Raw genomic sequence first — 14,906 nt, 5'->3', positions numbered from 1 at the left:
AGGGGAGCGGGAGGGCGGCTGCGGAGTGCGGCGGTGTAGGGGGCCGGGATGGCACCGCAGGGCTGGGATGGCGGAGTGACTGATGGCACGAGGGGTCAGGGATGGCGTCAGGCCAGTGATTTCTCACCCCACCCCCCGTGCTAAAAGCGTCCTAGTCACCACGTTCTGTTTCAAATTGGGAGTTTATTGTCGGCACAGCGAGGTTCAAGTGTCCTCACGCAGAACACCACCATCTCATGTACTGCTGCCCTGAGCCCATGAGTCAGGATTCTCAGGAAGCTGTGCTCTTCTGCACCCCCAAAGGACCACTTGGGTCTTCTCTATACATTCATTAAATACATCACAAATCCACAATTAGATTACAAATAGCACAGCATATCCCCTCCAGCCCCTGTGATCACTTTGTGCTCACATACCAGGCACTGTTAGAGCGGAACATCTCAGCTACCCTGCCCTGGCTCATTGCAACCACAATACATTCATTTAGCACAGATGTGTTTGCAGGAAAAGACATCCAAAATACCATGCAAATGCATTCATCCCCAGCCCTGCACAAACCTTGCCAGGGTGCAAAAGTCTGCAATGTCCAGTAAGCAATACTCATGGTCTATTTTTGTGGCTGCACCTTATTCATTTATCTTCCTCTGACCAGCTCTAGAACTGTCCCTGTACCCAACTCCCAGGCCTTGCTCATTCAGCATATCTGATGTTGCCTTCCACCATCCACTTCCCAACAGCCAGGGAATCAACATTAGGCTTTAACCTACAGGGCACACAGGTTCCAACTCATGCCTCCAAGCCTGTATCCAGTTCTAGAGTCTTCCTCAGCTTTTCTCCTTCAGCAACTGGAACACGGAGCTGTGACTTCCATGCTGCATTTCAAAGCTGCTGCCTGTCAGCAGCATAATGTGTAAATGCACCATTTTTGCACACACACAAGTTTACCTTCAAACACAGGAGTAGTAAAATAAAAATCATCACTGAAAACTGCTAACAAACAGGAAAAAAACACCCTGAAATCAGGACAGTAAAGAGTTCCTTCTGGAGTGACCATTCAGCAACTTCAGCACACTGTGAGCACATAGAACAGGCATATTCCAAAAAAGGTGTGTTTTTCTCATAGAGATCATAGATGTCGTGCAGAGTCCTGGTTTTCCTTCCAAAAGGATCAATTTTTACATTAAGCTGACAGCACATGCTGTCAAATCCAGGGTTTTCCTCTACACTCTGCACTGTAAAAAGGAGCTAGTGATGGTGGGGACTTGGCAGTGGGTGGGAGGAAAGTAGTATAGTTCACTGTGATCTTCTAAAGGACTCTGGAAGCCAAAAGCACACCCTTCAATAGGGTCTCCCATGCTGGGCTTCCAAAAAAATGGGAATTCGAAGAGGTCACCTTCTAGAAGCATTAGTACTGCAGTCTATTCAGTGAGTCAATGTAATGGAAAGTGGCTCCCAATGCCCAGCTCGTTTCAACATTGTCAATTTTCCGGGCAAGCTGGACAAAAAAAAAAAAAACAAGCAGAAAAGTTAAAACACAATTTTTTGGGAGAATCTGAAGCATGCAAGGTGGGTACAGTGCTGAAGATTATGACAAACAGTTACCACTGTTGTGGGAAGAGTGTTGCTGCACCCAGATTGCAGACCATGTGTTGTAGCAAGAAGGTAAATCAAGAACCAAGCTCCTGGCAGGATGACTCCTGCCTTGGCACCCTCCTGCCCACTCTCCCCACAAATCCACTTTGAGCTTCACCTTAAAGCCTTGGCTCTTCGGGAAGCCCAGTTCCTGCAGCAGGAAGGTGATGTATGTGAGGTCCATGCAGAGAAAAGGGTTGTTTCCAGGGCTGATTTCCATGGTCTTACAAACTGAGAAGAAAGAAAGCAGTGTGTGAATGCACCTGTGGGCTCAGGTCTAACAACAGCCCCGCTGTGAAAAATCTCAAATGAATCCACAAAACAGCTCTTGTCGGTGACAGAACCTGTTATAATGGGGCTGAAATGACATATACACATTAGGATAAGCACATAAGCTTTGTAAGGAAGTCAAGGCATTCTGTCTCTCCCCTGAGACAACAGTTTCTTATACCTCTCCAGGAAAAGAGCCTTTTTTCTATCTACTTCAAGTCTTTGAATATCTGAGCAACCTCAGCTGTGTTATCTTTCTTGAGCACCAGCATTTAACAAATGTTGACAAAACCAAATTAAAAAAAGCCCAACAACACAAAAGAAAAAGAAAAGAAACTCAAAATAAAACCCACTGCAAAAGCAGAAGTTAATATAAAAATAGGTGATATTTTCAGAAATAAGCAGAAATGTTGGTTAGATGCTATTTAGAGGGACTCAATATTTACTTAAAAGCATCAGACTTCTTAGTGTGTCTCACATTTGCCACCTAGGATGAATTTACACACAATTTCTAGTGTATGTTTGTATTTTACTCACCATATTTAGCTGCAATTTCAAAGTCACTGACAGTTAAGCTTCCTCCTTTTTCTTTATCTAAAATAAAAATCCACTTTTTTACGATCTTTGTAGAAAGGCAATTGTAGACTCAAATCATAAAAGTTGTTTGGAAATCAAACCTGGAGCCACTAAAATCAATGTCAAAATTCAGACTGCTTTTAAAGGTAAAAGAACCTTCAAAAGATTCTCAATATAAGTCCAAAAATCTTGGTTTATGAAGAACCTTTAGACTTGTTTCCTACAGAAACAGAGCTTACAGACCATCTCAGCTGACCCCCATTTCTGCACTGCCCTGTCCTGTGGTGCCTGGACAGTGAACACCTGTGGCCAGATCTGACAGGGCAGTGCTCTGCAACACATTAAATCTGAAATTATTTGTAAAAAGAGAGTAGCTGAGAAGGGGGGTGGGTTTGTCCAGACTAACTTGAGATCTCATTATCTGCTTTTTACCACTGAATATGACAGCCTTTTGTACACAAGCACACTACTGGAAAAGAGATGTGACGCATTCTAAATGCATGTGGAAATATCTGAAAATCTTCATTCCATCAAAAGGTCAGTGAAGCAAACACACAGCCCAAGTAATTTTTACTGCTTTACTGCCCAAGAAATTTATCATCATGAAGTTTTTTCTATTTCAGATTGTAGAGCTAATTAGGCATTTCTGAAAGGCAAACTGTTTGTTTAAAAACTATTATCAAAGGGTGTAGATCCTATTTTACAGCCCCAGTATTTTCTCTATAGAAATTAATATCAAGTCAAGATCAATGCTGCACAGCAGTGTAACAACAGACTAATTTCCATGACAGCTTAACAAAGCATCATGATGTTTGCAAGTGTTCCCACTGCTTCTATAACTTGCCATTTAAAATGAAACCAACTCAGAAGCAGACATACCTATGAGACCAGCCTCTGCTGCACAGTCGTAGTAGTAGGAGAAAATGTAAAAATCCAGGTCCTTCACTTCCCCAGCTCTATGCACTTTTTTGTAGAGCATCTTTGCCACTTTATTAGAACAAGACTCATACAGAGGTTCACCTAAAAGAAGACCAAAAAAACCCACCATATTACAAGCTGAGAATTATATATATATAGAATTTATTTAGGATCTACCAGGAAACAAGAACCTTTTTGCAAAATAGCAAAACTCTTCACAGAGAACTGAAATCTGAAGCTTCTTCTAGAGGCAGACACCTACCATCCTCAGGTTGGGACTGTGTGATAGATCAGAGATGGACAACATCATTTGAGGCAGAAGGGAGTTGAAAGACCCATTCAAGGACTGGTCAACTCCATCTGCATCAATTCTAGCAGCTTTACTGACTGGACAGATACACCATGGCACAAGACAAAGGAACTGCAGGATCTCTTTGACAGCACATCAAGAGAAGCCAGACAGAACAGTAAACAGAGACTGGTGTCTTTGAAAGAGAATGAGAGTGTATCATCCTAGAAAAGCAAGAGTGATAAATCACTATACCTGCCTTCTGTCCTTTAATTTTGTACACTATCTCAGCATGTTGCCATTCGGATTTGAAGCCAGGTGATAAACAAGGGCTGATCAATTCCTCCCCTTCTCCTACTGCAGAAGTAAAACAAAGCCACATTAGGAAAAAACATAACGAGTAAATTCAGATCCTTCACCTCCAGCCCTGCTCCATACTGTCCTGCAGCCTCAGCAAGGCCCCTCCAGAGCCCACCTGCAGCCTAAGGCTGGCAAGAATCCAGGTCTCCTGTGACCTGTCAGTGCCACCTCCTGCATTCGTCTCAAATACACCCAGCCAGGGTGACAGGAGCCCATATGTCACTCAGGAACCTTGAGCCTGGTGGGAAGGGGATACACAGCTCCTCACCCCACCACAGGACTACACATCCTGAGCTCAGAACCAGGATCTGAGGACTGCCCATAACTTACATGGTTTTCCCTCAACTCCTCCCAAAATGGCAAGCCTTGCTGACATCAGCCCAAGTCCCAGGTAACTGCAAAGGGAGAAAATCCTCTGTGAGCAACAGACATCCTTCCTCTGATACTCCACTGACAACCTAGCTGGGACATGCCAGTCTCCTCCAGACAGCCATGGCAAAGTGTCTCAAGTCAGCAGCTCATGCATATAAGTGGAAGAGTGTGACAGCCTGCTCTCATATTACCTTATCCAGAAGGATAATTTCTCTTTGAAAAAGCTCAGGCAATAGCTGTCAGTTGTAATCTGGCTCTTGGATAACTGGCAATGCCATTTCTCTAACTCTACTCCTAGTACCTCACTAGGTACTCCTACCCTCTTCAAAGGCAGCACAGACACTTGCATACAGAACTGACTTTCTGAGCCCAACCACATCCCACAGCTGTGTGGGAAGAAGCTGCTAGCCCAAAACACTGGGAGCAGAGAAGACAGTGACGAAGAAAAAATAACAGAGACAAAGCATTATGAACTGACTGCAACTCCCATTCTCCATCTTCCTGTGCTGTTCAGTGGTGAGAAAGTATAAAAGTTGGAAGTGAAGCTGAGCCTGGGAAGGAAAGAGAGGTGGAGGGAAAGCATTTTTGATTTTGTTCTTATTTCTCATTATCTTACTGTTTAATTTGCACTAAATTAAATACTAAATAAATTAAATTAAAGTCAAGTCTGTTTCACCCATGACAATAACTGGTGACTTCCCTGGCCTTATCTTGACCCATGAGCTTTTTGTCATATTTTCTTTCCCCTGTCCTGTTAATAGAATGGGAGTGATAGAGGGACTTGGTGGGCAGCCAAGGTTAATCCACCAAAATCATGTGGCTCAAGTTTCTCTGTTTCTTCATGGTATTAATTTGCAAGGACCCCACTCCAGCAAAACATCTCAGTCTCCCTGGCTTCACAGAAAGCTTCCATCTGAGCACTTTGCTATCTTTTCCACAACTAACCTGTAGGAATACAGCTTGTAGGTGTGGTTAAACATCTGAAATGAAGTTGTGTGGCCAGATGGTGATGTCTGGAGAGTTGCCTGGAGGGAGAAAAAGATGTCACTGGCAGGTTTCTGCCAGCCAGCAGCAAACATTAACAAGGTAATCTTCCAACACACTAGGAAAAACGTGAAACAATCCTAGCATGATTCAAAGAAATATTATGAATTTGCAAGGATTTCAATCTGACTGCTGATGCACAAGAAAGCCACAAAACCTGGAGCTAAGAGTGTCTTCACATGACAGGATTCAAACTGGTTATGTATGTGCCCACACCAACATGCTGTATAAAAGAATTACTTTCATTAAAAAGGAATCCTTATTCCAGCTCTTAACTGCTTTTGTCCAGAGGCTCCAGCAACTGCCTCTTCACATGATCCCTACTACAGGAACTGTGTGCAAACTAATAGGAAGGCCAGGCACGCATTAACTTCCTACTCAAGTGAATTCATCTATGAACTTGCACAAGCCAGAGGAAAAGCACATCCCTGTGCTTGCCAAGGAACAGAGCAAGGATCAGCCTGTAGTCTGAAGGAATGAAAGGGTAGTCTGTTCCCCAAGTTCATCAGCACAGCTAGAGTGTTTGTGAGGAGCAAAGCTCTGGCCACAATGCTGCTCGTATCTTAGCTCCTTCTCTATATCCAGAAGGATATATTCTCTATTTCCACATCCTGGACCCTTCACATCCCTTGCCATTTTGCTGAAACAGTGCAATGTGTTGATTATCCCAGGCTGGGATGCTCCCTCTGCTTTTGTGCAGCTTTACTATGAGCACTATCTCTGCTCAGGCCAGAGCCTTACAATAACCAGAACCACGGGGCTTCACAGAACAGCTGTAAAAATGCCAGATCAGAAAGCTAAAATGGCATTCATTTGCAACTGAGTTAACTTGGGACAATCGGAAACAAGGATTGAGAAGGCACCTCTCTGTGTTCTTAAACCCCAGTATAGGCCATATGCTGGATTTGATTTCATTAATAGCCTTGGTTTTTGCGTTCTTTGTTATAAACTGTACAAACTGAAAGTTAAGGATTAAGAGATTCAGAATGTGGTGTCCTCCACAAGATAAAGCAGCCCTGGCAAACTCACCACAAATACCCCTGACCCATGGAGCTGGATGAAGAGGATGGACAAAGAGTTGTGAATGCCTCTGGGACTGACTATAAAAAGGCACATATGACCAAGTCACAGGGGTGGCTTCATGTCACACTGACAAAACTCTTGCTCTGTTTCCAAGGGAAAGAAATCTGAGCAGTTACAATTCCGGCAGCAGCATTTCCCAACAGTGCATGCTCACGTTACCTTGGTACGTGGAAGGAAGGTGATCTGTGTTGATCCACCACCCAAATCCAGCATCCCTACACTTCTCCTCTGTGGGTCATCTAGCCTGCCTGAAATGTGTGACAGAACAGAGAAAGCCATGGTTGGCACTGTGAAAAACTGACTAGGAACAAAACCAGAAGTACAGTGGTACAGTCTCAGCTTTTGCACACTACTAAATTACACTGTTATCTACTGGGCACTGATTTTGGCTTTATCAAACCTGAAAATCTTAAAGTGACAAGAGTCTTATTTCTTCAGTGGCTGTTCTTGCCCTAATCATAGCAGCTCTGGTTATTGCTTTCCTAAACATTTCGGATGCAAAGACCTTTTGCAAACTCTGCTCTGGTAACCACTTTGTAACACAGAGGAATGTGGTTGTCTTGGCCACCTCTCCCTGATCCCTTAGCAATATTTTGCAGATTCCTATGGCCAAAGGGATGACAGACTGAAAAGAGCTGGCCTAAGAGACTCAGCTGTCTTGGAATTCTTCCTGCTGCCAGCCAAGACCTCTGCTCTCATTTAGATCTAGTTCTTTTCAGTTAGATCCTTCAAATGCACCCTTCTGACAAGGACAGTTTGTGCCAAGTACTTCAGTATACATCACGATAGCTGATGTTTGAAGATCGCTGACCCTTCTGCTATTTCTTGGGAGCATAAAAAGCCCCAGAGCACATTACCCCACACACTGGGTGCTCAACAGAGCACTTGGATGGCAGAGTGCTTTATGTATTGTCAGAGAGTCTTCAGCTTCGTTTTCTCTTTACTCTTCAGCTACCCTTTTCTCACTCAGCAGTATAAACACCCATGGCATTTCTGTGTTATAAATCTGTAAGGAAGTAGCATAGCACTTTCTTTTACTCTCTGCAGCTGCCAAGCACATCTAGAATACTCACACAAAAAATTTAGCCAGAGTCACAGCAGGCTCTAAAAAGGAATAAAATGCTCTGGTACCCTACAGGGAACTGAAAGAAAAGCTACATTAAACATCTAGGAAAAGGGATTAAACTCCTCACTCCATCAAGTAAATGGACAAAATCCTAATGACTTAAATAGGCCAAGCCAAAAACAAACTGCTGACTTATTCTCAGAGCCTTCTTTCTCCCATTCCACCCCAATGAATGAGCAAATTCCACATAGGAGCAGAAAAAAGCAGGAATTTCACAGCATTGGTCATATCTTTATACACATGCTCATGTACACATACCTGTTAAAAAATTGATTGTGATCCAGGCTGAAATACCTAATAAGGAAAAGATTCAGAAGACACATGCTTAGATCATAACATTTAATTTTATCTAACAGCAGCAACAAATAAGTCAAGCCATATTACAAGGTTTCCAGAACTGTCAATGTCTGACAAACTCAAGATTAGGCTATTTGAACAAAGAGAATGACCTCTATCAGAGCTTATGTGATATTTGGGAGAGAAGCCCCATGTATGAAATGCCTGGAGAACTCTGTATTTCTCAGGTAAAAACTTAGGCAGGAAGTCACAAAGGCTTCAGTCCTTAGCTAAAAGACAAAGAGATGACTGAAATTCCCATTGTTCATTTTCTAGGAAAACATCCACTGTTCACTTTTGTTTGATGTCAGGCACTCCACTTTTCTTTATGAATACTAAGAATTTTCATCTTTCGTCTTTCAGCGTTATAATTTTGCCTGTTTTCCTCGAAGCAATTTTGTGAGCTATGCTGTTTTTGTCCTCTTCTTGTTTTATAAACTGTTCCCCATAAATTAGGTGAATCAGTGGCTTTATGTTAACAAATTCAAATATTTATTCATGTGGTTAAAACTCAATGCATGCCAAAGAGCATGGCCTACTTCAATCCTTGGCTGAACCTAGGCTATTACTGCTATTACTGATTTTAAAACAAAAGAAAATCTTTCCTCCATTAAGTGACAAGAACAGAAACTCATAAACAGCTTCAGCTATTTTAAAGCTTGGTTTCTGAGCAGATTTAAAACACATTTCAATACTCAATTACTTAGTATTTTGACATTCTGTCCTCAGCATTTTTGGATGAACATGAACTTACTTCAGAATGTATTTTCTTCCCTATACAACCTTTTTTGCCCAGATGGAACTCACATTCCCACACGTTAGATAAGTTATAATTAACATTATGATCAATAACTTCCAGAGCTCTGATAAGCATTTTCAAGAGCAGTGGGCTAACCCAATTGTTGAAGACCATTTCAATAAGCAAATATTCAGAAACTTCTCCAAAAGTGTTGACTGCACAGTGGCTTTCTGATAATCCTACAGGAACTGCTCAACATTAAGAGCTTTCAAGCTCAGGACAGAGCTCAAGACTTCAAATTGGAAAACACTGCACAAGATTTCTTTGGCAGGCACTGCCTATGGCCACATAAAAACTCTGCTTCTATCAAACCTGCTGCTTATGGGTTCTCACTACAGCAGGCACAGACTTGTCACAGTGCAGAGGAATTTCCAGGACTGCAGAGTCTCCATAAAGTTGCTTATCATTATTATTATCATCAGATTAGTATTATTATTATCATCATATTATAAAGTTACCTTCATCAGTTCCATTCATTATCGACACACAATTGTCCCTCACAAAGAAGGGGGAGGCCTGAAAAATCTCCTTCACCTGTAGTCAAATAAAAGCTACATTCAGAGAAACACTTTTTCAGCTGGAAAACAAGCTTTTTAAAACCCCAGTTTTACACTACTCCTCCTCTTCTTGGGCCAGATCCTGACTGCTGCTCACCACTTTGTTTGAAGTTCAAGAGTCCAACACACAGCAGCCTTTATGTGCTGGCCCTACAGTTTGGTGCAGAAACAGGGATGGATGTGATGGGATTTCAAGCATGAAGACTGCTCAGAAATACCATTAACAAGGAATGGACATGGGTAGGAAAGGGAAATCGTTTGCTCTGTTGATATTGGTGACCCTCAAGGTATTACAGATACATGGGAAAAGCAGGAGATGGACACCCTAGCTTGCAGGAATGTCCCAGGGTGCTGCATTTTTAACAAGAGCATGTTTTCTAGAAAGCAAACAGAAAGACAAGAGATAATACCTTTTCCAGCAACTTCTGAGCTTTCTCTCCTGGCAGCAACCGTAGGCCAGCTGTGGCTTTCAGGACCAGAGGAGTAAACTTCCACAGCTCCATAGGAACTTCCTTCTTTGCCACCTCCAGGAGCTCTTTTATTCCCTGGCCACTCTGAGCAAAGAACAATAAAAGACATCTTAAAAACTCTTTTGAAAGATCAAAAGGGTCATCAGAGCTATGAATCACTGTAAATGTGAAACAGAGACAAATTAATATCAAAAGGAGTCAAGAGAAGGTGCACGATCCAGTATCTCACTACAGCAAAAAGCCTATTAATATAATTACATTATATTACATATTATATTTCCCACAATATAATGGGAAATATTGAGCAACAGGTGCAAAACAGAGTCACTTTCTCAAACAGTGACAGAGAACTCTGCTACCAAATTTTTTTGGCTACAAAAGGCTAAAAAGGCAGTATGACAAATTCTCAGAAAGCAAAGGCTTTTGTAAAACACTATGAGCTGGGTCTAAGTCTGGCTTTTAGGAGTCCCTAAATCTCTGCAAACCAGAAGGTAAGGGAGACAGGAAAGAAGTAACTTAAATTACCTTTTCAACATCATCAGCATATGCAGACAGACCTGGTTTCAGTGCTTGAAACGTCTCATGGGTTAATCTGGGAGTCTCTGTTCAAAAGCAGCATTCCAAAATAAGTAATGGTACAAATAAATTTGCATGCAAAAATGAAAACCATTTTAAAAATTCCATTATTATGTGCTAATAGGAGTCAATTAAAGCCTCTGTCTAATTATCAGCCACCTGACCTTTAAGTACAGCCCTGGCTGTGGAATTAGAACCCGAGAAAACTAATTTTAAAGCCATCACTGGTTGTCAGGTGCTGCTGTCCATTATACACATCAGTCACTAAGCTGGGTGCAAGCTGTCTTTGAGGCCTTACACCTTCCATGTGCAGCTTTTCAAACTACATCTGCAAGAAAAAAATCTCTTGTTTCAGCCTACCCTGTTCTGGCTAAACTTGATTCCAGCAAAACCCTGTGGAAGCTTTTTTACTATTTTCAATGGCAACAGAGGCATGCAGACTTCAGTACTTTGGAAAGCTGCTGTACCTTGTATAAACCAGCAGTCCAGGCAACACTTACACTCCATGAATTCTGCTGTGATACATTCTGAAATTGTGTTTCAAATGAAGCAAGCAAGGAAGAAGCAAAAACTTGGAGGTCCAGGAAAAGAAGGAAATCCATTGACTGCTTTTTAACACCTTCATTGGCTGAGCCTTACTCCAACCCATTACGTAAACCTAAGGCAAATCCCAGCATACACCACACTGCTAACTTCACCAGAGCCTTTAGATCACCTACCAACAGCACCCACCCAGGTTCTCTGATCTTTAAGAGTTTCACAAAAGGGAGTTGACAACATACAAACAAATGAAGCTCACTACTGCAGAGGAAAGCTGGAGCTTTTTTGTACACTTTGTCTCAATTTTCAGAAGCAGTTTCTGCAATTTTAATCAAACTATTTGCAAGTTTTGTCTTGTTTTGCAGCTTAAACCTAACACTGAAGCCAAGGATGCACTAAACCAGACACTGTAGAGAGGAGCAGCTCACTGCCAGGATCTGGAGACACCAAACAACCTAAAACATTTGGGGAAATAAGGCAGTTTGAATTTATAATTGTCTCTTCCACCAGTGTGATGAAAAACTGCCTTTCTTCAAGACACTACTCTAAAAGTACAGCTGCTATTTACTTCATATTGTGACGTTACAGCATCTTCTCCTTGTTGAATATTTTCATAATTTCATCCAAATACTCATGCCTGAACCATTTCATACCTCCTGATGGCACTCTGGAAAGATCTGAAGCATGTATGTTCAAGTAGACCCTAAGAAAATGTCATCAATAATCTCCTCCACAGTTTATGGAAGACTTAATCTGTCATGCAATGAGCAGGACATACCTCTTGGCTGCTGAGCAAATTTAAATATATGGATGCGAGTTCCTGTGCTTCCTGCGTCAAACATAATTCCATAAAAGACAGAGAGATCTGTGGTCACTGCCTGATGGGTCAGTTTATCTCCCCTGCTTTCAGCAACTCCTTCTGTGGTTCCCACGAATGGTTTGGAGCCCAAGTGCCATTTTACGTATGCAACATAAACAGCTATGCAGGTCAAAATCCCAAAAGCGAAGAACCGCTTTGATATCTTCATGGCTTCCATTTAATGGGATGTTTTGTTTCTTCCTTTTATCAAGTGGTCTGTTCCTTGTCCTTCAGGCAGTACAGGAGGCTCCCACATCACTCCTACATTCAACAGAAGAGAAAGAATCTGTTTTATTTTTTCCAACATGATCAAGGGTCTAAAAGTATGATGCCCACAACACTGGAAACTAGTTTCCCAATGAACAGAAGGAAAGCAACCTCCTTTAGCACCTCTTCCAGTCCCACAGCATGCTTTGAGGCATGGAGCAGCACAAATCTTCTTTTCCCCCATTTCTACTGAGGCCTAATAAGGCACAAAATAAGGAGGGTTCAGAGAAGCTATGTACAGTGACTAAGGTGGGAGGGGACCACATCCAACATCCTGCTCACAGCAGGGGCAGCTGTTGGGACCCTCCATGTGGCCAAGGGCTATATCAAAGAGCACTTTGAAAAACTCTGAGGATGAAGATCCCACAGCTTCTCTGGGCAGTTATCTTTGTTAGTTTCTGGATGGTGAGGGAGGTCCCAGAAGATTGGACAAGGACAATTTAAAATTAACGTTTGAAAGGCAAGATGCAAGATCCAGGGAACTGAGTGCCCTCCTCCCCTATCTCCAACACCAGGAAAGAAACCACAGCAAAGCACAACGCACAAAATCTACAAGGACTCACATATCATCATTCACATGATTAAAAAGCAGTCAGTGGTAATTTATGGGAAGAAAAATTACGTGCAATTTTTCCTTTTTTGATAGAGTAATGAAGAGAAAGGAAACCAATTTATGAAGTTGAGTTAAACAAGGTTTTTTACACATATGTAACCTCTTGATGTGAATTCAGGAAGCATACAGAAGGTGTGAGGGGACGGAATTTAAAATCAGGGTGATTACAGAGTATTTCCAAAAACAGGCAAGACAACATTGCATAAAAATGGAAGAAAACAAAACCACAGGCACGTATACACATAAAGAATGGATCAGCCTAAGAGAAAGGGAACCGTAGACTGTCATGACACAGAAATCAGGAAGATGGTATTGCAACTAAATTAAAAATCTTCCTGGCTTCTACCAGCAGGCAGAGGCGTGCAGGTGGCAATCGCTGCAGGTCTGTGGGGTGACCCCTCCGATCCTCCAGGCGCCGGGAAGGCCTCAGCTGCAGCTACACCAGAGCTGGCTGTCACAAGAGGGAGGAAAGCCGCAGGGACCGGGGGATCGCTGCAGGAGACCCGAGCTCCGCCGCAGGAGAGCGGAGGCTGGAAGCAGCAGCCTGGAAGCGCTAAACCCCTGTCGCCACTGGCCCTTCCCCGCCTTTGTCAGGGGGCGCCAAGATTTGCTGCAAGGCACAGGCTTTCCGCTGGCGCCCCGGAGCCGGGAGCCCGGCACAGCCCGCGGGGTGTCCCTGGCTCACACACTGACCACTGTCCCGCCGCCCGCACTTCCTTCTCCTCCCCCCGTCTCCCTCTTCCCTCACGCCCCAACTCACGCCGGCCCCGCCGGCCCCGCCATGGCGCCGCCGCCGCCGCCCGGCTCGCGGGCGGCTCCGCCCCACGGCGCAGGCGCGAGGCGGGCGCGCGGCTCCGTGAGGGGAGGGGCGGGCGGTCCCGCCAGCGGCGCGCGGTGCGGGAGCTCCGCGGAAATGGCCTTAAAAATAAAAGTTTTATATATATATATATATATATATAAAGGTGAAATGCCGCAACGTCAGAAAGGTGTGGAGAAACAGTGTGGAATGTGTCAAAATTATCTCGAATCAGGTGGTAGCTAACGTCACGTAGCTAAGGACACCGTGGAGCTAACAAGCTCTAAGGATGAGGTACATCAAGCTGTTGATGCATCCATTGCCAACTTGGTGAAACACTCAAGATCCATGTATACTTAGTTGAAATATATTCATTATAATACTAAAAAGTCATGCCTGTAGGTGAAAAAGGTGCTGGCTGTCCAGGTGAAGACCCTTCCCCATAGTATGTATGGAAATGATGTGGGTCACATAGTTTGTGTGATAATTACTAACCAGTCCTAATAGAGGGGCTGTACTGTCTTGGTTTAAGACAATTTAAGAGGTGGATGCTCTAAATGAGTTATCTCCCTTTAGTTTTAATCAATCTCCTTCAACCAATAAGGAATACAAATAGATGTAAGTGAAAAAATAAGTTTATCAACCAGTGAAACAGCAACAGGTAAAAACAAACAAACAAAAAACACAGTAAATAACCACTGGAAACAGAATTGCCAAATCTCTCTAACCCCTGGTGAACAAAGTCTTTAAAAGGCCTGTGACACCTCCCACTCTGGCTCTCTTCTCCGGCTGCAGGGTCTTAGACATAATAACAATTTGGGGCACAGATAGATATGGAATACAGTAACATGTTGGGTTGTCATCTACGCCTACTTGGGAGGTTACTAGTACTAAGTAACTATGTATAAATAATGGCCTGGAAGTCCTGAGGGGCATCCTTGGTTTGTAGAATACCACCAATCACCTGGGCTTGTGCAACCGTGAAACAAATAATCAGATCTCTCTCTTGAGTGTGCAACTGTTGGCTTGTTGCACACTTGGGTAATGAATCTGATTTTTATGGACAGTAACAGGAGAGGTGCTCAAGGTCAGGGAGCAGAGCAGAGCAAGGCCTGTGCGGGTGGTGGCAGAGGCCCATGGCCCAGGGATAATCCCACCAGGATATGGCTGGCAGGACTGCTGGGCACCCTCTGCACCCCAGTGCGAACCAGCCCTCCCAGAAACTCTTGATCTGCAAGTTTGGGCTGGGTCTGTGGCAGGGAGCGTGAGTAGATGTGAGCCAAGGATGCCCTTGGGTAGTTGCTTCTTACCTTTCTCCATACCTCATGTACAAATAATTACATTTTTTAAGATTTGTGGCTCTTCTGTGATGTGATTGCAACAGAATCTATGTTAAGTTTCTCTGGTGGTTTGTAAGCAAGAC

The 14,906-nt window shown here is 43.3% G+C and overlaps 1 protein-coding gene across 4 annotated transcripts; it reads right to left on the bottom strand.

Annotated features, from left to right (window-relative positions):
* Positions 1-163: 163 nt before the first annotated feature.
* On the bottom strand, positions 164-13,560 carry ENTPD6 (ectonucleoside triphosphate diphosphohydrolase 6). 4 transcript variants are annotated; one of them, XM_021534858.3, is made up of 14 exons: positions 13,448-13,560; positions 11,727-12,068; positions 10,358-10,434; positions 9,773-9,916; positions 9,264-9,339; positions 7,929-7,964; positions 6,704-6,792; positions 5,363-5,475; positions 4,376-4,440; positions 3,941-4,042; positions 3,358-3,498; positions 2,440-2,496; positions 1,751-1,863; positions 164-1,495 (listed from the first exon to the last, which is right to left on the bottom strand). In XM_021534858.3, the coding sequence occupies exons 2-14, from the start codon at positions 11,983-11,985 to the stop codon at positions 1,406-1,408; spliced, it is 1,362 nt and encodes a 453-aa protein (XP_021390533.2). In that variant the 5' UTR covers positions 11,986-12,068; positions 13,448-13,560; the 3' UTR covers positions 164-1,405. The 4 variants fall into 4 exon arrangements, with proteins under 4 accessions (XP_021390533.2, XP_021390535.2, XP_085431950.1 ...); XM_021534860.3 differs by having other exon boundaries at positions 5,363-5,442; XM_085575824.1 differs by having other exon boundaries at positions 5,363-5,442; positions 13,034-13,494.
* Between the last annotated feature and the right edge of the window lie 1,346 nt (positions 13,561-14,906).

Source organism: Lonchura striata, chromosome 3, assembly GCF_050655825.1.
Source record: "Lonchura striata isolate lonStrDom1 chromosome 3, ASM5065582v1, whole genome shotgun sequence".
NCBI classification, from domain to species: Eukaryota; Metazoa; Chordata; class Aves; order Passeriformes; family Estrildidae; genus Lonchura; species Lonchura striata.
The sequence above is the reverse complement of the archived record's forward strand: the minus strand, read 5'-3'. Positions and strand labels throughout refer to the sequence as shown.

Bases quoted from the DNA above. Each gene is read 5' to 3' on its own strand.
- ENTPD6 (XM_021534858.3), bottom strand. From the start codon at position 11,985: ATGGAAGCCATGAAGATATCAAAGCGGTTCTTCGCTTTTGGGATTTTG. The intron at 9,340-9,772 runs GTATTATCTCTT...ATTTGACTACAG, and splicing joins CTCAGAAGTTGCTGGAAAAG to GTGAAGGAGATTTTTCAGGC. The intron at 6,793-7,928 runs GTATGTGTACAT...CACACATTTCAG, and splicing joins CACAATCAATTTTTTAACAG to GCAGGCTAGATGACCCACAG.